Source organism: Oncorhynchus masou, chromosome 15, assembly GCF_036934945.1.
Source record: "Oncorhynchus masou masou isolate Uvic2021 chromosome 15, UVic_Omas_1.1, whole genome shotgun sequence".
Lineage (NCBI taxonomy): Eukaryota > Metazoa > Chordata > Actinopteri > Salmoniformes > Salmonidae > Oncorhynchus > Oncorhynchus masou.
Window position 1 is genome coordinate 26,026,265 of NC_088226.1, and position 26,458 is coordinate 26,052,722.

The 26,458-nt window shown below is 44.1% G+C and overlaps 1 protein-coding gene and 1 long non-coding RNA gene across 4 annotated transcripts in view; one reads left to right on the plus strand and one right to left on the minus strand.

The window, feature by feature from the left end:
* Positions 1-26,458, plus strand: part of LOC135556054 (uncharacterized) — a 102,120-nt gene that overhangs the window by 1,597 nt on the left and 74,065 nt on the right. The gene's annotated exons all lie outside the window — the stretch shown is intronic.
* Positions 182-25,102, minus strand: hirip3 (HIRA interacting protein 3). Of its 3 annotated transcripts, none has more exons than XM_064988926.1 (8): positions 24,878-25,102; positions 23,779-23,911; positions 20,539-20,692; positions 19,456-20,052; positions 19,099-19,289; positions 17,668-17,812; positions 16,853-16,951; positions 182-1,452 (listed from the first exon to the last, which is right to left on the minus strand). In XM_064988926.1, the coding sequence occupies exons 1-8, from the start codon at positions 24,946-24,948 to the stop codon at positions 1,265-1,267; spliced, it is 1,578 nt and encodes a 525-aa protein (XP_064844998.1). In that variant the 5' UTR covers positions 24,949-25,102; the 3' UTR covers positions 182-1,264. The 3 variants fall into 3 exon arrangements, with proteins under 3 accessions (XP_064844998.1, XP_064844997.1, XP_064844999.1); XM_064988925.1 differs by having other exon boundaries at positions 19,456-20,061; XM_064988927.1 differs by having other exon boundaries at positions 19,456-20,061; positions 23,791-23,911; positions 24,878-25,101.

Sequence of the window (26,458 nt, forward strand, 5' to 3'; positions counted from 1 at the left end):
ATAATAATCCGAAAGTATCTAAAATTGATTGTGAAGCGAAGTCACTGATTTGATTAGGGGATTTGAATATGGGAATTTAAGGGCAGGGTGGTGCTAGTGTCCTAAAATCTGAGAATGTTCAAATTGAAATGCAACCAGTGTCAACCTTATTTGATCAATGAAAAGGACAACACGCTTACCATTTATACAAATCTAAAGCTTTATTGGTTCATGACTTAAATGGAACAGAACACAGCACTAATATTAATAAATCACACACTTGACTCAACAGCTAACCTAACGTGTCTCAAACTGTACGGCAATAGAAGGAAAAGTCACATTTGCGTACCTATATACAAGAATATACCTTTTTTCTTTGTACATGGCAACACTGAAGTAATTAAGGCAAAAGCTTATATTGCAAAGGTTTGTTTAGCCTACAACTAAGTGTTTTAATGAGGGAAGAAACTGATTTAGGGCTCTATTCAATCAGATCCGCTTCAGAAAGCAAGTGGTGTCAGAGGTCGAACTGTTTTAAAGCTGTCAAATCCACTAGTGGCTCCAAGCATTACACCTAATGTGGACTTTGCCATTGGCTGCACGGAGTCACTCATAACAGAAATTCCATTCAGCCTTGTTTACAAGTTCGAACACTGGAATGTGAGATGCAATCTACACCTCGATTAGGATGATACAAATCCTCATTATTTCGTTAATGATTTTCAATTTGAGTGTAATTATTTCTATATAGCCGACACTTCCTCATTGTGGACTTTAATACCAGTGGCTTTGTGACAATGACTGCAACAGCAGCTGCTCACAGATTTGACAGCACAAACACAGTTCCATCTCTGACACCACCAAAACATCTGCTATGCAAGTGTTTGCCATTGCTGGTGTGATTGAATCTAGACCTTAATCATGTGTATCTGAGAACCATACAGACAACATTAAGCTAAATGAGCAGTAAAACAACCAACAACTAAGCTTCCATAATGTAGAGGAAAATGCAAAAGTGAAGGTCTTCACGGACCCATCTGTACCCAAATACCCGGTCGGGTTCGTTTCCAGAATAAAGTAGCTTAAAAAATAAAATAATTTTCTGTTTCTTTTCTCATTCGGATCGGATGTGGAGCCGACCAGGAACGGGTCTAGAATGTTTTATGCATATCGGGTCCGGGTGGGAAAGCCCAAGGTCCATTTCGGTACTGGTCCAACTTTTTGGACCTGTGAAGACTTTAGTCTGGAGGCAACTTGATCCTCCTGACCAGAAGAGCAAAGCCTGTCAGTTGCTGTCTGCGTCATCACTGATGATCCCCTGCAGATTACTCCAGTCTGTGGCTCTCTTGCGCCCCCTGCCTGCGTGACTGTCCTCTTCACTGTCTGAGCTTGAGTTGACTACACGCTTATAAGCAGAGGATGGAGGGGAGGACTGTTGCTGCCATATGGACACCCCTCTCCGCTTTGGACGACCTGAGAGAGGGAGAACATTAGTAGTTAATTTATCAATTAGTACGTCCATCATTTTACCCTACTACTTTGTCTTCATTAATAGACAAAGTGACACATTGATTTGTTGAGTTAGTAGCAGTGTCATTATATCAGTGGTAATTTACCCTGTCCGGTAAGAGAGGCAGATAGCGCTGAGGTTTTTAAATCCTGTTTAGAGACCCATTTTTGCATGGCCTAAAGCATCCGATTTTATTCAGGGTATCTGCAGGTTCCATGAAGTAGAATTTAAGAGACTTAAGATCTTGAAAGCCATTTTGAATACAATTTAACAAAAATTGAGGTCTGCGTGCCACACACCTGCTAATATTCCCATATGTTTAGGGATGGCTCTTGCGTCAAAGGCTATAGCCTCAGGCAGGTGTGCTATTTTAGCAATGAGCATTCTCCTGTAGCCTAACGGATGTAATAGCATAGTGGCTAGGCTATAGATGGCTAAAGTATGAGGTTGCCCATCTGCATTTGCTAAATCATTAGCTTGATCATAAACTAGGAATTTTGGCTTCGATACCAATACCAGCTATAATGATACTCAATACCATAACGATACCACTGAAAACAAAGCCTTAAAGTCAAATATACAGCACTTGAGAATCTAAGATGGCGTAGCAGTGAAGACTTATTTTGTTCGTGTCATGTATTTTTGTATTTAAACTTTATTTTCAATCTCCGTTCGTTTTTTTATTTTACCTTCCGGTAACTTGCCTCACCCAATGTGATACGGTATCGCTATTATTTTAAACGTTTTAAACTTTAGAACACATTCTAGAACCTCCAGAAGCTAACCAGCTAATTAGCTACAAGCTATTTATTACCGTAATTTCCGGACTATAAGCCGCTACTTTATTCCCACACTTTGAACCTTGCGGTCTATACAATGACACTGCTCATTTATGGATTTTTCCCGCTTTCACAAGATTCATGCCACCAAAAAACTGAGCACAGTCACATAATGTGACGTAAATCAAGCACGCTCAAACTTCCCATCATTCTGATTACGGTAGTAATTTTGTCACCCTCATGGCAAAGACACGGAGAAATGCATATGATGCAGCTTTCAAGTTGAAGGCGATCGATCTGGCTGTTGGAAAAGGAAATAGAGCGGCTGCATGGGAGCTTGGCCTTAATGAGTCGATGATAAGACGTTGGAAACAGCAGCGTGAGGAACTGACTCAGTGCAAAAAGACAACAAAAGCTTTCAGAGGGAAGAAAAGCAGATGGCCCAAAGTATTTGCAGCCACTCGACATCAGTGTAAATCGTGCATTTAAGGTGGCGCTCCGTGTTCAGTGGGAGGCTTGGATGACAAGTGGGGAGAAATCCTTCACTAAAACGGGCCGCAGGCGAAAAGCATCTTATGGTCAAGTCTGCCAGTGGGTTCTGACAGCGTGGAGCATTGTCAAAAAATCCACTATCAACGGGTTTTGAAAGGCTGGACGGCTGCGTGTTGAAGGGGCAGCATGAGCTCAGCGGGGTATTTCACTCCGGATGAAAGTGACGAGAGCGACAATGAAAACGATCCAACATCGGATGAAGCAATTCTGAGGCTATTCAACTCCGACACCGAAGGAGATGACTTCAGTGGTTTCAGTGCACAGGAGGAGGAAGATAGTGACCAATGACTTTCTTGGTAGGCTACTGTTTTAATTTTTGTTACAAGCCGTGTTTCGTTTAAAGGCTGTGTAAAGTTCATTTGTTTCAATGTACCGGTAGGCACCTGCGGCTTATAGACATGTGCGGCTTATTTATGTACAAAATACATATTTTTTAATAATTCAGTGGGTGCGTTATATTCAGGTGCGCTTAATAGTCCAGCAATTACGGTAGTCATTGTTAGCGGCTTTTACCTTCTGCACAGATACCAGCCCCGTTTTTAGCCTGGATAATACTCGCCAGTCTACCAGTATCGGACTGTCTCTCCACAACAACACCGGATTCCTTCCGTAATCCCTGGACCACTACTTCTGATCTTCACGGCTAGCTTGCAGCTAGCTAGCGCACAGCTTGCAGCTAGTTTGCACTCACCGTGGCATCCAGTATCGAAGCTATCCCTGAGGCCCACCTCCCGGCCCACTCAGCTGTTCACCCGAACCCCACTCATACACGGCAAGAGCCCAATACTCCACCGGATCCTTGCTGTAAACTCTGGACCTTGGCACCGGTTCACCGCTGCTACCGATTGGCTATAGGGGCTAACGCCACTGCCACGAAGCTAGCACCAGTTAGCCGTGAGCCAGGCGCATCTCCCGGCTAGCAAACTAAATTCTACAATACCTCTTTTGCCATCTGGCTTCTCTGTCGACACGGCGCCCCGCCGCACCACCACGACTGGTCTGCCGACGAATACTCCATGCGCTGTGCCTTCATCCGACCGCCGTCGAAGCGGAAAGTACTAACTTTAAACGCCGTGTCGCCCGAGTGCTAGCATAGTGGCGGCTCCCCTGTTCCATCTACTGCTGCCCTCTGGACACTGATCACTTGGCCACATAGCTGATGTCTGCAGGACTTTCTATTAATCACAGTACTCCATTCTGTTTAAAAAAATAAATAATTATCTGTCGGTCCCAGTCGCGAACTCAGGCTCTGTGTGTAGTTAATCCGACCCTCTCTGCCTTGTCATCGCCATTTTACCTGCTGTTGTTGTGTTAGCTGATTAGCTGTTGTTGTCTCACCTGTAGTTTTAGCTAGCTCTCCCAATCAACACCTGAAATTACTTTATGCCTCGTATGTCTCTCTCAAATGTCAAATATGCCTTGTATACTGTTGTTCAGGTTAGTTATCATTGTTTTAGTTTACAATGGACCCCCTAGTTCCACTCTTCATACCCCTGATACCTCCTTTGTCCCACCTCCCACACATGCGGTGACCTCACCCATTACAACCAGCATGTCCAGAGATACAACCTCTCTCATCACCCAGTGCCTGGGCTTACCTCCGCTGTACCCGCACCCCACCATACCCCTGTCTGCGCATTATGCCCTAAATATATTCTACCATGCCTAGGAATCTGCTCCTTTTATTCTCTGTCCCCAACGCTCTAGGCGACCAGTTTTGATAGCCTTTAGCCGCACCGTCATACTACTCCTCCTCTGTTCCGCGGGTGATGTGGAGGTAAACCCAGGCCCTGCTTGTCCCCAGGCACCCTCATTTGTTGACTTCTGTGATCGAAAAAGCCTTGGTTTCATGCATGTCAACATCAGAAGCCTCCTCCCAAAGTTTGTTTTACTCACTGCTTTAGCACACTGCCAACCCTGATGTCCTTGACGTGTCTGACTCCTGGCTTAGGAAGGCCACCAAAAATTCTGAGATTTCCATACCCAACTAACATTTTCCGTCAAGATAGAACTGCCGAAGGGGGCGGAGTTGCAGTCTACTGCAGAGAGAGCCTGCAAAGTAATGTCATACTTTCCAGGTCCATACCCAAACAGTTCGAACTACTAATTTTAAAAATTACTCTCTCCAGAAATAAGTCTCACCATTGCCGCCTGCTACCGACCCCCCTCAGCTCCCAGCTGTGCCCTAGACACCATTTGTGAATTGATCGTCCCCCATCTAGATTCGGAGTTTGTTCTGTTAGGTGACCTAAACTGGCATATGCTTAACACCCCGGCAGTCCTACAATCTAAGCTAGATGACCTCAATCTCACACAAATCATCAAGGAACGCACCAGGAACAACCCTAAATCTGTAAACAATGGCACCCTCATAGATGTTATCCTGACCAACTGGCCCTCCAAATACACCTCCGCTGTCTTCAAATCAGGATCTCAGCGATTACTGCCTCATTGCCTGCATCCGCTACGGGTCGGCAGTCAAACGACCACCCCTCATCACTGTCAAACGCTCCCTAAAACACTTCTGTGAGCAGGACTTTCTAATCGACCTGAACCCGGGTATCCTGGAAGGATATTGACCTCATCCCGTCAGTTGAGGATGCCTGGTCATTCTTTAAAAGTAACTTCGTCACCATCTTAGATAAGCATGCTCCGTTCAAAAGATGCAGAACTAAGAACAGATATAGCCCTTGGTTCACTCCAGACCTGACTGCCCTCGACTATCATAAAAGCATCCTGTGGCGGACTGCAATAGCGTCGAATAGTCCCCGCGATATGCAACTGTTCAGGGAAATCAGGAACCAATACACGCAGTCAGTCAGGAAAGCAAAGGCCAGCTTTTTCAAGCAGATATTTGCATCCTGTAGCTCAAACTCAAAAAAGTTCTGGGACACTAAAGTCCATGGAGAACAAGAGCACCTCCTCCCAGCTGCCCACTGCACTGAGGCTAGGTAATACGTTGACCACTGATAAATCCATGATAATCGATAACTTCAACAAGCATTTCTCAGCGGCTGGTCATGCCTTCCTCCTGGCTACTAATACGTCGGCCAACAGCTGCTCCCCCCCCGCGCAGCTACTCGCCCAAGCCTCCCCAGCTTCTCCTTTACCCAAACTCAGATAGCAGATGTTCTGAAAGAGCTGCAAAACCTGGACCCGTACAAATCAGCTGGTCTTGACAATCTGGACCCTCTATTTCTGAAACTATCCGCCGCCATTGTCGCAACCCCCATTACCAGCGTGTTCAACCTCTTTCATATCATCTGAGATCCCCAAGGATTGGAAAGCTGCCGCAGTCATGCCCCTCTTCAAAGGGGGTGTTCAACCTCTTTCATATCATCTGAGATCCCCAAGGATTGGAAAGCTGCCGCAGTCATGCCCCTCTTCAAAGGGGGAGACACCCTGGACCCAAACTGCTACAGACCTATATCCATCCTGCCCTGCCTATCTAAGTTCTTCGAAAGCCTAGTCAACAAACAGATCACTGACCATCTCGAATCCCACCGTACCTTCTCCGCTGTGCAATCTGGTTTCCGAGCCGGTCACGGGTGCACCTCAGCCACGCTCATGGTACTAAACGATATCATAACCGCCATCGATAAAAGACAGTACTGTGCAGCAGTCTTCGTCGACCTGGCCAAGGCTTTCGACTCTGTCAATCACCATATTCTTATTGGCAGACTCAGTAGCCTCGGTTTTTCTAATGACTGTCTTGCCTGGTTCACCAACTACTTTGCAGACAGAGTTCAGTGTGTCAAATCGGAGGGCATGTTGTCCAGTCCTCTGGCGGTCTCTGAGGGTGCCACAGGGTTCAATTCTCGGGTCGACTCCATTCTCTGTATATATCAATGATGTTGCTCTTACTGCGGGCGATTCCCTGATCCACCTCTACGCAGACTACACCATTCTGTATACTTCCGGCCCGTCCTTGGACACTGTGCTATCTAACCTCCAAACGAGCTTCAATGCCATACAACACTCCTTCCGTGGCCTCCAACTGCTCTTAAACGCTAGTAAAACCAAATGCATGCTTTTCAACCATTCGCTGCCTGCACCCGTACGCCCGACTAGCATCACCACCCTGGATGGTTCCGACCTAGAATATGTGGACATCTAGAAGTACCTAGGTGTCTGGCTAGACTGTAAACTCTCCTTCCAGACTCATATCAAACATCTCCAATCGAAAATCAAATCTAGAGTCGACTTTCTATTCCGCAACAAAGCCTTCACTCACGCTGCCAAACTTACCCTAGTAAAACTGACTATTCTACCGATCAGACTTCGGTGATGTCATTTACAAAATAGCTTCCAACACTCTACTCAGCAAACTGGATGCAGTTTATCACAGTTCCCTCTGTTGTCACTAAAGCACCTTATACCACCCACCACTGCGACCTGTATGCTCAAGTCGGCTGGTCCTCGCTACATATTCGTCGCCAGACCCACTGGCTCCAGGCCATCTACAAGTCCATGCTAGGTAAAGCTCCGCCTTATCTCAGTTCACTGGTCACGACGGCAACACCCACCCGTAGCACGCGCTCCAGCAGGTGTATCTCACTGACCATCCCTAAAGCCAACACCTCATTTGGCCGCCTTTCCTTACAGTTCTCTGCTGCCTGTGACTGGAACGAATTGCAAAAAAATAAAAAATAAATACAAATCGCTGAAGTTGGAAACTTATCTCCCTCACCAACTTTAAACATCTGCTATCTGAGCAGCTAACCGATCGCTGCAGCTGTACATAGTCTATCGGTAAATAGCCCACCCAATTTACCTACCTCATACCCATACTGTTTATATTTATTTACTTTTCTGCTATTTTGTACACCAGTATCTCTACCTGCACATGACCATTTATCACTCGAGTGTTAATCTGCTAAATTGTAATTATTCGCCTACCTCCTCATGCCTTTTGCACACAATGTATATAGACAATGTTATTGACTTGTTTAATGTTTACTCTATGTGTAACTTTGAGTTGTTGTCTGTTCACACTGCTATCTTGGCCAGGTCGCAGTTGTAAATGAGAACTTGTTCTCAACTAGCCTACCTGGTTAAATAAAGGTGAAATAAAAAACTAAAACTAAAACTGTTATAGTATAAAACAAGTGGTCAACTCTTCATCTGGAGAGCTAGTCCACTGGGTGTGCAGGCTTTTGATGCAGCACTGCTCAAACACACCCAAGTCAGCTTAACAAGGTCCGGTTGAGTAGTTGATTTGTAGAATCTGGTGTTTCGAGTAGGGCTGGAACAAAAAGTCTACACACCCAGTAGCTCTCCTGGAGGTATTATGCTATAACATTAGAACATTAGCCTACAACCAAAAAGTACAATATTATAATGCCCTTATTCAGTGAGCAAAGAACTATAGTCTGGGCTTTCCCTTATTTTTATGGAATGGTCTGCCTATCCATGTGAAAGATGCAGATGACTCGGTCTTGACCTTTAAGTCTTTACTGAAGACTCATCTCTTCAGTAGGTCTTGTGATTGAGTGCCGACCGGCCCAGGGGTGCAAAGGTGAACACAGCAAGGCACTGGAGTGATGAACCGCCTTTGCCGTCTCTGCCTGGCTGGCTCCCTTCTCTCCACTGGGAGTCTCTGAACCTATTAAGAGGGACACGTCACTGGATTACGAGTGCTCTGCCATGCAGTCTTTAGGAGGGGGTGTAATGTCAGGCTTTTTTCGTTATACTCGACTTGAGTGGATTTGGTTACTGACGTGATCTTCCTGTCCTGTTTAAAGCCTCCTCAGGCTCATGCGGTGGGGAAGATCTTCATGGGCTGACCTCAGCCTTGTCTCGGGGTAGTAACTTGGTCTTGATATCACGTTAGTGGTTTGGGGGCTGTACTTTGGCAAAGTAGGGTCATATCCTGCGTTGTTGGCCCAGGGGGCTAGGGTCATTCTGTCCTATCTGGTGTAATTGTCCCATCTTATCCGGTGTGAATTTAAGTATTTTTCTATTTAACCAGGAAAAGCCCATTGATACCCAGAGTCACCTTTTCAAGGGAGACCTGGCAAAGAAGACAGCTACAAATCATTAAAACATGATACAGCCTAAAAATAAAGCATTTTACACTCCTCTCTAACAGAGTCTCCCATCAATATTCATTCGGTGCCACTAACATCTAGATGAAGCATGGATTGTAGATTATTCCATGCGATTGGTGCACAAGCAGAGAAGGCAGTCTTGCCTAATACTGTGAATGTCCTGGGGACTTTAAGTAGCAACCACCTAGCAGATCGGGTATGGTAACTGCTGGTGGTGACAAGGACTACAGGAGGTAAAGAGGGAGTTTACCCAAAAGGGCTTTGTAGATGAAAGATACATTTGTGTTCTACACATATAAAGTGAGGCCCAACCTACCATTTGTACAATGGTGGGTGAGTGACTTGGCATTTGTAATAAAGTGCAAGAATGCATGATAAACAGAGTCCAGTCTCTGTAAGACGGAGGTTGCGTGCATATACAAGTCACCATAATTAATTACAGAGAGAAAAGTTTCCTGAACAAGCTTCTTTCTAGCCATAAGCGGGAAGCAAGCCTTAATACAAAAATAAAAAACAATTTCAATTTAAGCTGTCACAAGACTATCCACATGAACTTTGAAGGACAACTTGTCATCCAACAAAATGGGCCAGTCCATAGCATCAATGCCTTCCTCTTGCAGGAACTGCTGACACACTCCAGCCACGAGGTCGAGCATTGTCTTGCATTAGGAGGAACCCAGGTCTAACCGCATCAGCATATGGTCTCACAAGGGGTCTGAGGATCTCATCTCGGTACCTAATGGCAGTCAGACTACCTCTGGCGAGCACATGGAGGGCTGTGCGGCCCAACAAAAGAAATGCAACCCCACACCATGACTGACCCACCGCCAAACCGGTCATGCTGGAGGATGTTTCAGGCAGCAGAACGTTCTCCGCGGCGTCTCCAGACTCTGTCACGTGCTCAGTGTGAACCTGCTTTAATCTGTGAAGAGCACAGTGCGCCAGTGGCGAATTTGCCAATCTTGGTGTTCTCTGGCAAATGCCAAAACGTCCTGCACGGTGTTGGGCTGTAAGCACAACCCCCACCTGTGGACGTCGGGCCCTCATACCACCCTCATGGAGTCTGCTCAAACGGTCAGAAACAGACACATGCACATTTGTGGCCTGCTGGAAGTCATTTTGCAGGGCTCTGGCAGTGCTCCTCCTGCTCCTCCTTGCACAAAGGCGGAGGTAGCGGTCCTGCTGCTGGGTTGTTGCCCTCCTACGGTCTCCTCCATGTCTCCTGATGTACTGGCCTGTCTCCTGGTAGCGCCTCCATGCTCTGGACACGACGCTGACAGACACAGCAAACCTTCTTGCCACAGCTCGCATTGATGTGCCATCCTGGATGAGCTGCACGACCTGAGCCACATGTGTGGGTTGTAGACTCCGTCTCATGCTACCACGAGAGTGAAAACACCGCCAGCATTCAAAAGTGACCAAAACATCAGCCAGGAAGCATAGGAACTGAGAAGTGGTCTGTGGTCCCCACCTGCAGAACCACTCCTTTATTGGGGGTGTCTTGCTAATTGCCTATAATTTCCACCTGTTGTCTATTCCATTTGCACAACAGCATGTGAAATGTATTGTCAATCAGTGTTGCTTCCTAAGTGGACAGTTTGATTTCACAGAAGTGTGATTGACTTGGAGTTACATTGTGTTGTTTAAGTTCTCTTTATTTTTTTGAGCAGTGTATAACTGTATATAGATGTAACTTTGCTAGTTGCATCCCATTTCCCAAATCATGAATAAAAAAATAAAAATTGATAACTCAGGAGCTAAAATGGAACCCTGGGGCACACCTCTATTAATCAAGAAAGCTAGACTTGTGATTGTCAGTATATACACAAACACATCAGAAAGATAATTGGTTTAGGAACTTACCCCGTTACAGAGTCTAGCTAACAAAAATTCATGGTCAACTGAATCAAAGGCCTTTGATAAATCCAAACAGCGCAGCACAATATTGCTTTTTATCAAGTGCATTAATGATGTTTTTTTTGCCACTGCCATAGCTGCAGTTGTGGTGCTGTGCCCAGATCTAAAGCCAGATTGAACCCCGCTCAGTATGTTCTTTTCAATTAAGAAGTTTAACTAGGGATTCATAGACTTTGGCCAGGCTAGGGTGTTTAGAGATAGGACGATAGTTATTAGTATCTGAGGGATCTCCACCCTAATAGCAGTGGGAGGACATAAGCTGATTTCCAAATGCTGGGTATGGAATTGATTACATTAGAACCCTACACTGATTTGATAATCGTCTAGAACTTGGTAGGGTTGTTTAGGTTCTCTTTGACTGCATTTATATAGTAACAAGTTGTCAAAAAAAACCTGCTCTCTATTAAAAATCAAAAGTGACTCGGTAGAGATTTCATGGTATCTCCCGGCCCAGAGTTTGGTCACACATTAACAATAAAAGCTTAACAATATATCTCAGTTACCCAATGTGTGAGGACTAGCGGAGGATTGTCAATAAAACAAACTGCTCCCTGACCTCGACCTGTTCACAGGACCTCTCCCTTCCGCACCTGTTGTCTCCACCTCTGAATGCTCGGCTATGAAAAGCCAACTGACATGTACTCCTGAGGTGCTGACATGTAGGTGCTCCCGAGTGGCGCAACGGTCTAAGGCACTGCACCTCATTGTTAGAGGCGTCACTACAGACCCTGGTTCGAATCCAGGCTATATCTCACCCAGCCATGATTGGGAGTCCCATAGGGCGGTGCACAATTGTCCCAGTGTCATCCGGGTAGGCCGTCATTGTAAATAAGAATTTGTTCTTAAACTGACTTGGCTAGTTAAATTTAAAAAATGTTGCACCCTCTTACAACCAATGTGATTATTATTTGACCCTGCTGGTCATCTACACTGAACAAAAATATAAAAACGCAACATGTAAAAGGTGTTGGTCCCATGTTTCATTACGCACAAAACACTTCTCTCAATTTGTGCACAAATTTGTTTACATCCCTGTGATCACGCCTTTCGTAGTCAATGTGGGCAAGACCTTTAAACAGGTCAACATTCACAAGGCCGCGGGGCCAGATGGATAACCAGGACGTGAACTCCAAGCATGCGTGGACCAATTGGCATGTGTCTTCACTGACATTTTCAACCTCTCCCTGACCAAGTCTGTAATACCTAGGGTAAATGTTTTAAGCAGACCACCATAGTCCCTGTGCCCAAGGCGGCAAATAACCTGCCTAAATGACTCCAGCCAGTAGCCATGAAGTGTTTTGAAAGGCTGGTCATGCCTCACAACACCATCCTTCCGGACAGCCTAGACCCACTCCAATTCCCAACAGATCCACAGATGACGCAATCTCAATCGCACTCCACACTGCCCTTTACCACCTGGAGAAAAGGAACACGTACGTGAGAATGCTCAGAATGCTGTACAGCTCAGCATTCAACACCATAGTGCCCACAAAGCTCATCACTAAGCTACGGACCCGGGGACTAAACAACTGCCTCTGCAACTGGATCCTTGACTTCCTGAAAGGACGCCTCCAGGTGTTAAGGGTAGGCAACATCCTCTGCCACGCCGATCCACAACACAGGGGCCCCTCAGGGCTGTGTGCTTAGTCCCCTCCTGTACTCCCTGTTCACTCACAACTGCGTGGCCAAGCATGACTACAAAACCATCATCATTAAGTTTACTGACGACACAACGGTGGTAGCCCTGATGGGTGTGATGCCAGGACAACAACCTCTCCCTCAACGTGAGCAAGACAAAGAAGCTGATCGTGAACTACAGGAAAAGGAGGGATGAACACACCCCCATTCACAGAGGGGCTGTAATGGAACGGGTCGAGAGCTTTAAGTTCATTGGCGTCTACATCAACAAACTATTATGGTCCAAACACACCAAGACAGTCACGAAGAGGGCATGACAACACCTTTCCCCCTCAGGAAACAGAAGATGTGGCATGGGTCCCCAGATGCTCAAAAAGTTGTACAGCTGCACCATTGAGAGCATTTAAAATAAAATACAACCTTTATTTAACTAGGCAAGTCAGTTAAGAATAAATTCTTATTTACAATGACAGCCTACCCCAGCTAAACCCAGACGACGCTGGGCCAATTGTACGCCACCCTATGGGACCTCGTGTCCCAATCACAGCCGTATGTGATACAGGAATCAAACAAGGGACTGTAGTGACACCACCTGCACTGAGATGCATTGCCTTTAGACTGCTGTGCCACTCGGGAGCCCTGACCGGTTGCATCACCGCCTGGTATGGCAACTGCTCAGCATCTGACTGCAAGGCAATAAAGAGGGTAGTGCATATGGCCCAGTACATCACTGGGGCCAGGCTTCCTGCCATCCAGTACCTATATACTAGACTGAGTATGAGAGAGTCCCAAAAAAAAGTGTTGAAGACTTCAGCCACCCAGTCATACACAGTTCTCTCTGCTTCCACACAGCAAGCGGTACCGGGGCACCAAGTCCAGTTCCAAAAAGCTCCTACCCCTAAGCAATGAGACTGCTGAACAATTAATCAAATGGCCAACCAGACTATTTACATTGACGACAACCCCACCCCTTTGTTTTTACACTGCTGCTACTCGCCGTTTATTATCTATGCATAGTCACTTTACACCTACCTACATGTACAAAAATTGCCTCAACTAACCTGTACCCATGTATATAGCCTTGTTACGGTGTTACTTTTTATTTCAGTTAATTTAGTAAATATTTTCTGAACTCTATTTCATGAACTGCATTGTTGGTTAAGGACTTGTAAGTAAGCATTTCACAGTAAGGTCTACACCTGATGTATTTAGCGCACGTGACAAAATTGACATGATAATTACACAGGTGCACCTCGTGCTGGGGACACTAAGGCCACTAAAATATGCAGTTGAGACAATGCCACAGATGTCTCAAATTTAGGGAGAACGCAATTGGCATGCTGACAGCAGAGATGTCCACCAAAGTTGTCAGAAAATTGAATGTTAATTTTTCTACCATAATCCGCCTCCAATGTCATTTTAGAGAATTCGGCAGCATGTCCAACCGGACACAAAACCGCAGACCATGTGTATAGCATCATGTGAGCGTGAAGTTTGTGGATGTCAATGTTGTGAACAGAGTTCCCCATGGTGACGGATAAGCTACAGACAACAAATATTATTGCATTTTATCAATGGCAATTTGAATGCACAAAAATACCGTGATCAGATCCTGAAGCCCGTTATGAGGCCCAATTTTGTATAAGGTGTTTGACCAACAGATGCATATCTGCATTCCCTGTCATGTGAAATCCATAGATTAGGGCCTCATTTACTTCAATTGACTGATTTTCTCATATGTAACTAAGTACAGTACATTCAGAAAGTATTCAAAGCCCTTGGCTTTTTCCCAGTTACATTCTAAAATGATTTTTTTAAATTTTTAAATCTTCAATCTACACACAATACCCCATAATGATAAAATGAACAGTTTCTGAAATTTGTGGGCAAACAAAATACAGAAATACCTTATTTACATAAATATTCAGACCCTTTGCTATTAGACTCAAAATTGAGCTCAGGTGCATCCTGTTTCCATTGATCATCCTTGAGATGATTTTACAACATGGAGTCCACCTGTGGTAAATTCAAATAATTGGACATGATTTGGAAAGGCACACCTGTCTATATAAAAAGGTCCCATACTTGACAGTGCATGTCAGAGGAAAAACAAAGCCATGAGGTCGAAGGAATTGTCCATAGAGCTCCGAGACAGGATTGTGTCGCGGCACAGATCTGGGGAAGGGTACTAAAACAATGTATGCAGCATTGAAGGTCCCCAAGAACAGTGTCCTCCATTCTTAAATGGAAGACGTTTGGAACCGCCAAGACTCTTCCTAGAGCTGTCCGCCTGGCCAAATTGAGCAATCTGGGGAGAAGGGCCTTGGTCAGGGAGTTGACCAAGAACCCGATGGTCACTCTGACAGAGCTGCAGAGTTCCTCTGTGGAGATGGGAGAGCGATCTCTGCAGCACTCCACCAATCAAACCTTTATGGTAGGGTGGCCAGACGGAAGCCACTCCTCAGTAAAATGCAAATGACAGCCCGCTTGGAGTTTAACAAAAGGCACCAAAATAATCTCAGACCATGAGAAACAAGATTCTCTGGTCTGATGAAACCAAGATGGAACACATTGGCATGAAAGCCAAGCGTCACATATGAAGGAAACAAGGCACCATCTCTACGGTGAAGCATGGTGGCAGCATCATGCCGTGGAGATGTTTTTCAACGGCAGGGAGACTAGTCAGTATCGAGGCAAAGATGAACGGAGCAAAGTACAGAGAGATCCTTGATGAAAACCTGCTCCAGAGCACTCAGGACCTCAGACTGGGGCAAAGTTTCACCTTCCAACAGGACAACGACCCTAAGCACACAGCCAAGACAATGCAGGAGTGGCTTTGGGACAAGCCTCTGAGTGGCCCAGCCAGAGCTTGGACCCGATCTCTGGAGAGACCTGAAAATAGCTGTGCAGCGACGCTCCCCATCCAACCGGACATAGCTTGAGAGGATCTGCAGAGAAGATACTCCCCAAATACAGGTGTGCATTTACTTTAAAGAGGATATTGTTGCTAGATAGCCATGCAATTGATCGAACAGTAAATGTAATGTCCTACAAAAACTTTCCATTGGTATGCCTATATAGGCTACTTGATGTATACACAGCAAATGTCGCGCTCCGCTCCGCATCTTCTCAAATTAGGACTTTCCCCCAGCCCAAACAATATTTCAACCAATCGATTGGTCTACATTTTTCCATGTGTATTTTCCTCATATACTGACACATCCTATGCGTTCTGATCAACTATATTCATTTATAGCTTATGCGCAGGACTTAGTTCAATTTATCGAATCACGTATTGTTCTCCTTTTGCAAAATGCGAGCAACACCTGTCAAAGAATAAGTCTGAACACTCAGACTTACATGGTGACACTAAATAGGCCATAACCCAACTCAAAATCATGCAAAAAATTATCACTGATGAAACACTATACCGGTCAAAGACAACACACAATTGTATATTTAGGCACGCTCACGCCATTATTTGTTCAGCTGAATACCCAGACTTACACGGTGAAACTAAATAGGCCAATTGGGGCCCATTAGTCAGTCTCTCTTACGGTCATGTGCACCGGGTGTAAATACTGGTACGTTAACAGTTATGGTGGTAGTATTTACAACATTAACTAGAGTTGCAACTCTCCTTTTACTCTGTGTGCAAAGGGGAGAGCGAGAGAAGCGAAATAGGGGCTGATGCTTTCATTACAGGAAGCAGGTTAATGCACCTGACTGTTGAAGAAATAATGGTTTAAGAACACCAAAAAATCTGCAGGAACATTGTGTAGCCTTACCACCGACGTAAGCAAAAATGTATTTGGTAAGAGGACAACTCTAGCTAATGTTGTGGTCTATCAAATTGTATAGGCTACATTGATCTCTTCTCTTTCCCCCCTCTGGCAATGGCCAGACTCGCACACACAGAAGTGCACATGTGGAGGGCTCCCCATCTTGAAAGTGCACCTCGAGTATTATTTGATGTAAGCAAATAAAATGGGCATGGTGGAAAACATTAAGCAGCAGCACAATATAACAAACAATGTAGTCATCTCCATCGCATGTTTTAAGACCTTTGAAAACTAAATTGATGACATTAAGACTTAAAGCCTTTAAAAATCTGAAAAGAATTTAAGACTAAGGACACTCAGACACCCTGTTTATTGCTACTTTAGGTTTAATTTTTTACAACCAGTCTAACTTTATTTACTTTATTGTTCATTTGATCTACATTTTGATTTCAAATCTACAGTTTGTGCTTCAACATGTATTCCCTGTACCTAAAGTTGAAACAAAGATGGAGAAGATTGGATAAGACTATTAAAGCAACAGAACAGAAAAATATCCACCTAGACAATCAGAGTGCATGGTCAGGGTATGCAATCAGCTAAGATCTAGAAGCAAGCAGTTGATTAAGGAGTGGGCGAAAATGTCACCTTGTGTAGTTATGATGTTGCAGACGTCGAGGTCTGCCAACTCCTGAGCCTCCTCTCTCTTAAGTCTGGCTTTCTTACACTTCTCTATAGAAGGCTGGCCTGAGGGGGAGAGACAGAAGCCATTAGTCCCCAGCAAGTTGCCACCATGGCTCACTCCACCTCATGGATATCAGCCCCGTTTATACCTGGTGCTAATGTGTCCTTCGTACTAATCTTGTCCACAATCTGATTGTCCCCAATTTTTTAATATAGGTGTAGATTAAGACACATTGTGATCCGATGGTGATTAGGAAGATCTGATCACATTCAGAGGTAGTCAGGCACGCATCGTGTCTGGATATACTTACAAGTGTAGACGCATCTGGACAGTGAAGCCATTTAAATCATCGTCATCTCACCCTCAAATCATTGACAGGTGGCACCATTGACTTAAAACATCAATAAGAGTCTTTAAATACATATAATATTATTAAAACAATTATGCATACAGGCAGGGTCCTGGAAATCTGGTAACAATGCGGCACAGTGGACAGATACACATGGTATAAAAATGTCTATGTCAAAATGTGTGCACAATCAGAATGTTGACAAGATCAGGACAAAGGACACAGTGTTAGGTATAAACAGGACTTTTAAAGCATCACATAGGTGTAAACAATATAGTGGATTCACCCTTTAACCAATTGAAAGGCTACATGGAGCTATTGCGTACAACCTATTCAGTCAATTGAAATATTTTCAACTTGGTGGAGTGAGCGAGGGCATACGGACCAAATGAGAGAATTCAAATTCATTGTCCCAGCCCCCCCAATTACCTTCGACACCCAGTTCTTCAAGCTCCCTCTTCAGCACAGCCACCTTTGACTTGATGGAGCAGCAGCCATCCAGGAGCTTCTTGTAGTTCCGTCTCACACCACAGAGGGCGATGTAACGCTTCAGCCTGGCTACCGCCGTGTTGTCCTTCATGTTACATGGATGGAGCACATTTTTCCAGGATTAGCCTAGGCTAATACCCTGACTACACCACTCACAGTACAAAATAAATGTAGGAAAATATGTTACTACATTTTTGCACCCACAGTGCTCGGGCGCGCCAACGAGCGTCTGCGTTGCCAAGGACTAAAATAGAAGTAATTTCTATTTCTGACGCAGATCGCTCCTCACTGGTTTATAGAAGCAGGTACACACGTGCCATCTCCTCATTGGTTATACCCACGTGGGTGATTGAAAGACACACTGTTTTGCCGTTGTCGTGGTAATACTATGAAAGTGTAGATGCCAATCACCATCTAAGTTCAAAGATTAAAAAGCCTAGGAGGAGAGATGACAAGAAACGATTCGGTTGACCATTTTGTGTGTGGATTAACTGTCAGAGGAGAGGACCTTGTGCATTTCAGGAAAAATAACAACTCAATGTTTATATCCCAGGACAAATTAGCTAGCACCAGCAAGCTAGCTAAATAGCTAATTTGTCCTAGCAAGTGCAAGCTAAATTGCCATACATGTTTAATGCTTTTCGACCTGTCCCCAAATTAAAGTAATTGGTTCAGAATTTGTTTTGATATTTTAACCTGCGTGTCATGACCGCGTTTGGTGTATGGGGACAAAATACATTTATGCATGCCAGTTTGGGTTCCATGTAAGGCCGACTCCAGAAAGAGCCCCTTGCCTCTACACTTTATATTGCCTTAAAACCAGACATAAAATTGTATAGAATTCTTCGTCAGGCAGAAATTAGCGTTTGGGTCAGGCAAGTTTCCTCTTTTACAACCCCTACAAATCAGAATGTTGAATAAAATTATATTTTAACATACTTTACCGGTTGTTCATTAAGTTGGTCCTTTTGGTGGTAGGGAATGCGAGACAATATATCCACAGGAAAGTATAATTACATCAATGTTAAAATTCTAGTTATTAAACATTCTGGCTTGTAGAGGTCAGGATGGGAAACTTTCCCGATTCAAAAAGCTAATTTCTGCCAAAACCATGAATTCTATGCAATTCAACGTTGGGTTTCCAGGCAACACTTTGTATAGATCAGAAGGGATTTGGGGACACATGGGCAATATAGCAGTAGCTCCACCTTGCCTTTGGCATGTAATTTCATCATACTGCGTATTATATTGATCCAAAACCATCAGAACTACTTCAGTATTTGAACCAGGTACATTGTGAATGTGAAAGTGTGTTGGCAACTACCTGCGCCTACTGTGTGCTTGAGTTGGCATAGAAGCCGCTGGCCTCACCTTTCCACCTTTGGATCCACGCTCACTGCTCTCACCCTTTATTGGCCGCTTCGCCACAGACTTCCTCTTTTTCATCTGTTCTGGCCTGACCTCACTTTCCTGTTCGTCCTCCAATGATGGGAGGGATGAGCCAGAGTCAGAGTGTTGGGCTGGCTCATCCTTTGTCTTAGCCATCACTTCTTGGGTTTCATCTGAGAAAGAAGAAAAATTACTTTAGGGAAGGGGAAATAGTACATTACTTGAACGCTTGTCATTGGGGCTACATAATGGTATCCTATCCCTGGATTTTTCACTATGTTTGGGCCTTTACTAGGACATATTATGCATGCTCATGAACACACCCACTTGATAACTCACCCTCTCCCCCGCTGGCTTCCTCTGAAGATGTACCGTCATTCCTTTCTCCCTCACTCTCTGACCTGGAGTCGTTGTCATTTCTTTGTATTTTTACCCCTTTCTGCGCCATTACTTCAGCCTCTCCAATGTACTCTGAGTCACTCCCAACAACCTGCACTCTTTCTCTTCTCTGCAATGGTTTTCCCTTTACCTCATTTCCACTCTCCCTCCTTTTCAAACACTTGCTCTGCACTTTCACTTTCACATCGACATTTTCTTTTCCTCCCGCTCTTTTTTTATCCTCTTCAGAGTCACTTTCTGAATTGACTTTGTCCTTTTCCTGTTTGTGGGTTTCATCTCGTTTCCTCTTTTTGTTCTCCTCAAAATCTTCTTCCTCAACTTCAGAGTCATGTTCTCTCTTCCTCCGATTCACCGTTTTGATCTCAACATCATTTTCTGAGCTAGTTTCATTCTTCCCACCATTGTGTACTCCTTTGTGTCCCCCTTTGTTTTTCTTGGTGCCGATTTGGGAAACTTGCTCAACACTTCCCATGTCCTTCCCCTCCTCTTCTTCCACCATCTGCCTTTCTCGATTTCCCACTCTCTCGAGTCCAGAATCTGGGGAATCTTAAAATAGTTAAAGGAAATAAAATGTCCAAATTAGATTGAGAAAATATTGCTTAAAATACAGTGGCTATCACAGATATGGTAAGTCTTAATCCTTTAAAACAAATCATGGGATGAGTCTCAACTTCATAATAGGCATGGTTAACACAAATCTAAATAAATGTGTCTCAAGTTAATATTTGACCATCAATATGAACCGCAGCACACACTGTGGGCTTTCACTATGACAAAGGGCAGCATTTTCATTGCACCGCTATAATTAAAAACTTAAATAGATGGGACTGCACATAATATAAGTTGAGCTGTGGACAAGCTCCAATACACTAACTCAAGTTATTGGGTAATATACATTTTCACACATTTATAAAAAAAAAAAAGCTTAATATAAATAAATAGTCGGAGACATTTTTGTTAACAGTTCTGTGCCGTTTTAAGTGAGGAGAATTTCACCCAAGGGCCACTACTATTGGAAATGACCTGATTGGGCCGACTGAAGCCGAGATCTCTTTGCCTTGGATCCATCTGCTTTGGTCCTGCCTCCTTTCCCCTCCTCCTCACCCCTCTTCCGTTTGTTGTGGAGAGGCGTCGGCGTAACGTGGATAATGGCTTCATTGTCACTGCTGTCACTGTCCTGAGAGAGAGGCAGAGGTCCCAGGTCAGATTATAATCGAAACCAGCTCGAATCAAGATAAATGCAACAGCTCGGGACTGTCGTGACAGCATGCACCTACCAGGAGCAATAACATGAATGTAATTGGGACTGGAAAACTGTAGTGACTTCTCATCCGAAATAAACTAAACAAAAATGTAAAAACGCAACAATTAAAGATTTAACTGAGTTACAATTCACAAGGAAATCAGTCAATTGAAATGCAGAGCATTCGGAAAGTCAGACCGCTTGACCTTTCACATTGTTACGTTACAGCCTTATTCAAAAATGGAGTAAAACAAAATGTTCCCTCGGCCTCCCGGGTGACGCAGTGGTTAAGGGCGCTGTACTGCAGCGCCAGCTGTGCCACCAGAGACTCTGGGTTCAGGCCCAGGCCGCGACCGGGAGGTCCGTGGGGCGACGCACAATTGGCCTAGCGTCGCCCGGGTTAGGGAGGGGTTGGCCGGTAGGGATATCCTTGTGTCATCGCGCACCAGTGACTCCTGTGGCGGGCCGGGCGCAGTGTGCGCTAAACAAGGTTGCCAGGTGCACGGTGTTTCCTCCGTCACTGATGCGGCTGGCTTCCGGGTTGGATGCGCGCTGTGTTATGTAGCAGTGCGGCTTGGTTGTGTTGTGTATCGGAGGACGCATGACTTTCAACCTTCGTCTCTCCCGAGCCCGTACAGGAGTTGTAGCGATGAGACAAGATAATAGCTACTAAACAATTGGATACCACGAAATTGGGGAGAAAACGGGGTAAAATTCACAAAAAAAAAAATGTTTCCTCAATCTACACACAATACAGGTTAAGACATTATTTTCGCACATTTATAAAAAATAAATAAAAACAGATAGCTTATTTACATAAGTATTCAGATCCTTTGCTATGAGACTAGAAATTGAGCTCAGATGCATCCTGTTTTCATTGATCATCCTTGATGTTTCTACAACTTGATTGAGTCCACCTGTGGTAAATTCATTGGACATGATTTGGAAAGGCACACACCCATCTGTATAAAGGTCCCATAGTTGACAGTGCACAAACCAAGCCTTGAGGTCGAAGGAATTGCCCGTAGAGCTCCGAGACAGCATTGTGTTGAGGCACAGATTTGGGGAAGGGTACAAAAAAAAATTAAGGTCTCCAAGAACACAGTGGCCTCCATCATTCTTAAATTGAAGAAGTTTGGAACCGGCAAGACTCTTCCTAGACCTGGCCACCCAGCCAAACTGAGCAATCATGAGAAGTGAAAAAAAAATGAGAAGGGCCTTGGTCAGGGAAGTGACCAAGAACCCGATGGTCACTCTGACAGAGCTCCAGAGTTCCTCTGTGGAGATGGGAGTACATTCCAGAAGGACATTATAAAATGTGCAAATATTTCTAAAAACCTGTTTTTGCTTTGTCAATATGGGGTACTGTGTGTAGATTGAGGGGGGGATGCAATCCATTTTAGAATAAGGCTGTGACGTAATCCTGGAATAATTTCCGAATGCACTGTAAATTCATTAGGCCCTAATCTATGGATTTCACATGGCTGGGAATACAGATATGCATCTGTTGATCACAGATATCCTACAATTTTTTTTTAAAAATACAAATTTAAAAAATACAAATAGTCAGGTGCATGGATCAGAAAACCAGTCAGTATCTGATGTGATCACCATTTGCCTCATGCAGTGCGACATATTTGCATAGAGTTGATCAGGCTGTCAATTGTGGCCTGTGGAATGTCGTCCTACTCATCTTCATTGGCTGTGTGAAGTTGCTGGATATTGGCAGGAAAGCTGTTGTACACGGCAATCCAGAGCATCCCAAACATGCTCAATGGGTGACATGTCTGGTAAGTATGCAGGCCATGGAAGAACTGGGACATTTTCAGCGTCCAGAAATTGTGTACAGATCCTTGCGTCATGGGGTTGCGTATTATCGTGCTAAAACATGAAGTGATGGAGGCGGATGAATGGCACAACAATGCATTAAAATTGCCATTGATAAAATGCAATTCTGTTTGTTGTCCATAATTTGTCTGCCCATACCATAACACCACCATAACACACGGCTCACAACATTGACATCAGCAAACCGTCACCCAAACATTATAAAAACGCTGTCTGCCATCTGCCCGGTACAGTTGAAACCGGTATTCATCCGTGAAGAGCACACTCGCCAGAGTGCCAATGGCCATCGAAGGTGAGCATTTGCCCACTGAAGTCAGTTATGACAACAAACTGCATGGTCTGCGGCTGTGAGGCCGGTTGGACGTACTGCCAAATTCTCGAAAACCACTTTGGAGGCAACTTATGGCAGAGAAATTAATATTCAATTCTCTGGCAACAGCTCTGGTGGACATTCCTGCAGTCAGCATGCCAATTGCATGCTCCCTCGAAACAGACATTGGTGGCATTGTGTTGTGTGACAAAACCACACATTTTAGAGTGCCCTTTAATTGCCCCCAGCACAAAGTGCACCTGTGTAATGATCACGCTGTTTAATGAGCTTCTTGATATGCCACACCTGTCAGGTGGAAGGATTATCTTATCAAAGGAGGAATGCTCACTAACAGGAATGTAAACAAATTTGGGCACAAAATTTGAGAAATACGCTTTTTGTGCATCTGGAATATCAGCTCATGAAACATGGGACCAACACTTTACATGTTGCGTTTATATTTTTGTTCAGAGTATTTAAGAACGAAATGTACTTCAAAATTATTCCTTCCACACTTCTGACCACCCAAGACCTGTAAGCGGTCATCTTTTCACCCAATCACTTCAGATCTGTGTGTACTCAATGGAGAAAGAAAATATTTTATCAAAAGTTATGGGGCATCAAACTGTGAAAGACAGGACAGCAGCTCTGGATTAAATACATGTCAAACTTTACTTACAAATACATACAGACATAGGCTATATGTGAAAGTACCTGCAATCTGCTTGATTTAGGCTGAAGGTTTGCACTTTTGAGACTAGTTTGCCCAGTACCATGGAACAAATTGAGTTTAATTCAAGTACTACCTATTTGATCCAGGTCTGAGGGAGATATATTGATTGACAAAATCGTATCTACTCACAAACATCTTTACCTGCATCCTCAGCAGTTCCTCCTCTACCACTCTCTTCATCAACTGTCTGTCCTCCTGGTTTAGTGAGTCCCGGCCAACACATGCCAAATACCGCCCTCTTAAGATGCCAAGAGTCAATGTGCTAGGAGACAGAGTAAGGAGGAAAAAAAGAGAATGAAATAGATATATTTTCAATGAAACTGAGAATGGAAACTGACATTATGACGAATATGACGTTGTGCTGGGGAAATCTTCAGGGGATGTAGTATTTCATTATATATTTCATTTCCTTAGAGAGACAAGATTATTGGGTAGGGTTTAGACCGGGGTAGGCCGTCATTGTAAATAAACATTTGTTCTTAACTGACTTAACTAGTTAAATAAAAAAATAAGGCACCTTAACCTTAAAGTTGGTTGCCAACCACCATATAAAATCCACAGAAGGACAACTTTCTTCACAAGAGCTCTGCTCCACAAAGTATTAATGCTCTGACTTCTGCAGAGTGAATTTTTAAATTTAACTAGGCAAGTCAGTTAAGAACACAATTCTTATTGACAATGAGGGCCTACCCCCGCCAAACCAAGACAACGCTGGGCCAATTGTGCGCAGCCCTATGGGATACAGTTTGGATTCGAACCAGGGACTGTAGTGCCGCCTCTGGCACTGAGATGAGGTGCTTAGACCACTGCGCCCTTCGGGGGACTCAATACAGGCGTCTATACAGACTCGTCTTTTATGAACGAGTCATTCAGAAAAAAAGAACAACTTTCCAGTCAGTAAAAAGAGTCGTTCAAAAATAACGAATAGTGCTTATGGGTATTGTGAACGAGGCATTCGAGTGGTCTGAGGCAATCGGTAATTAATGAGCGTTTAAGTGCAACTTTAGATGGTTTCGGGAAACAGCTCGAGATTTAACTATGGTTCTAATGATGAACTTAGCTTTTGGGAAACGGGCCCTGGGCGTTAGAGAGCAGACACGGCAAACAGGGGAACATGCAAGCCAACCACGTAAGAGCGGTTATGGTATGTTAAACCTTTGCCACAAGCTAGCAATAATTTCCATGCATGATTTGACTTTGTCTAAAAAAACTGCAAAAGGGAGTTTACCTTAGGTCAGAACAATCACGGAGTTGTCCAGAAACGAACCTCCGAATCTTTGTTTCCTCCGCTGACTTCATTTATTAGCCAGATAAAACGTTGCTGCTTGATTTTTTCCCTCCAGATTTGGCACAACATTGCGTAAGCGTAATGACGCAACTAGCTACGTGTTACTTGCTGTTTGTGTCGTCATGTGGATTTCAAGACAACAGAACTTTTGCACAACGTAGCAACGCCCACTTCCGTCCAACTTCCTACCCTATACATAGCTTCCTGTCAGCCTGATTGAAGCCATACTCGCCCCGAAATCGCTCGTTTTATCATTACCTCAGTATATCAATATAATCATATTTCTATAGCTTTAAAAAAAAAAAAATCACTCGTGTTTTTAAATTCTGTTTATCCGTTCAGTTAGTGTTTTTTGTAATTCGATTGTCTCTTTAGCTAGCAATGTTAGCTACCAGTAACTAGCTAACGTTAGTGCTAATGACGTTAACGTTATTTGTTCCGGCATCTTTATTGATATTTAGGAAATTAAGATTTCATTGAACCTTATGGTGGGCTTCGACGTCTGAAGGGAGCAGTACCTTCGACGTGGAATAACTACGATGTCCAAAAGATCCTCATGTCACCGATGGGAAGCATCAACTGCATCTGGCCTGTGGCTTACCTTTTCACAAAACTCCCAGTTTTGGGCTTCTTGTGAAGGCATGGGCCAAGGAGCAATGAGCTATTACTGCAATGCATCTTAACTTTTTTTGCTGTGACCATCCATTGTCTTACACCCTGTAGTCCATTTGTTCATTAACACCTCTGCTTATACTCTGAACAAAATGTTATAAAGAGTTTAACACGGACAAGAGGACAGAAACATTAACTGAATTCTTTTTAATTAATTTCAGAGATTGGTTTTGTTTCTCTTTCATTAATTGAAAGATAAAGGAGCTTCTCCCTTGTTTATTTAGTTTTTCCTACCTAAGAACTTTTGCATGTACACATTAGTACTAGTCACCCTTCTAATTAGTGAACACCACTGGATCTCTGTATTCTCTCACCTGAAGAGACTATGTGAAGCTGGTCTTCTCTGAGCACAAATGTGCAGCCTTGAAAGTTGCCATCTAGGGGCAGTGACGGGAATGCTGGTGTCTCCTTATGGTGAACTGTGTCACGTTGTGATTGGAGGCTGCTGGTAATACAAGAGGTTCCCCATCTGTACCTTTTCAAAGTGAGATATCTGCTTTTCAGCAGATATCCCCATGCTGCAGATCAATGGCTTAGATAGAAGAAGCATACAAGAGCTTTGACCCTCTATCTGGAAAACTGAGAGGTCAGGGAGTGTTCCAAGAAGGGTGTTGTAGTGTACAGCAGCCGCTGTGGTTAGCAAATCTAAACAATGTACTTGAAACCACCTGAAATTAAATAATTTTATATAGTCAAAATGTAATAGAATATGACCAGCTACTAGGTAATACTCACCTAATCCCTCCTGTCATGCGCTTTCTGGTGGGCTTGGTGATGGTCATTTTCCTATGGGCCCAGGTTGCAGACCCTGTAAAAAGACAGAACAGGGGCACTATTCTAAATCTAATC

Excerpts from the sequence above, each read along its gene's own strand:
- hirip3 (XM_064988925.1), bottom strand. The coding sequence starts at position 24,948 with ATGAAGTCAGCGGAGGAAACAAAGATTCGGAGGTTCGTTTCTGGACAA. Across the intron at positions 23,912-24,877 it reads CGTGATTGTTCTGACCTAAG|CACATTGACTCTTGGCATCT; the intron begins GTAAACTCCCTT and ends TCTGTCTCCTAG. Across the intron at positions 19,290-19,455 it reads GGAAGCCAGCGGGGGAGAGG|ATGAAACCCAAGAAGTGATG; the intron begins GTGAGTTATCAA and ends CTTCTTTCTCAG.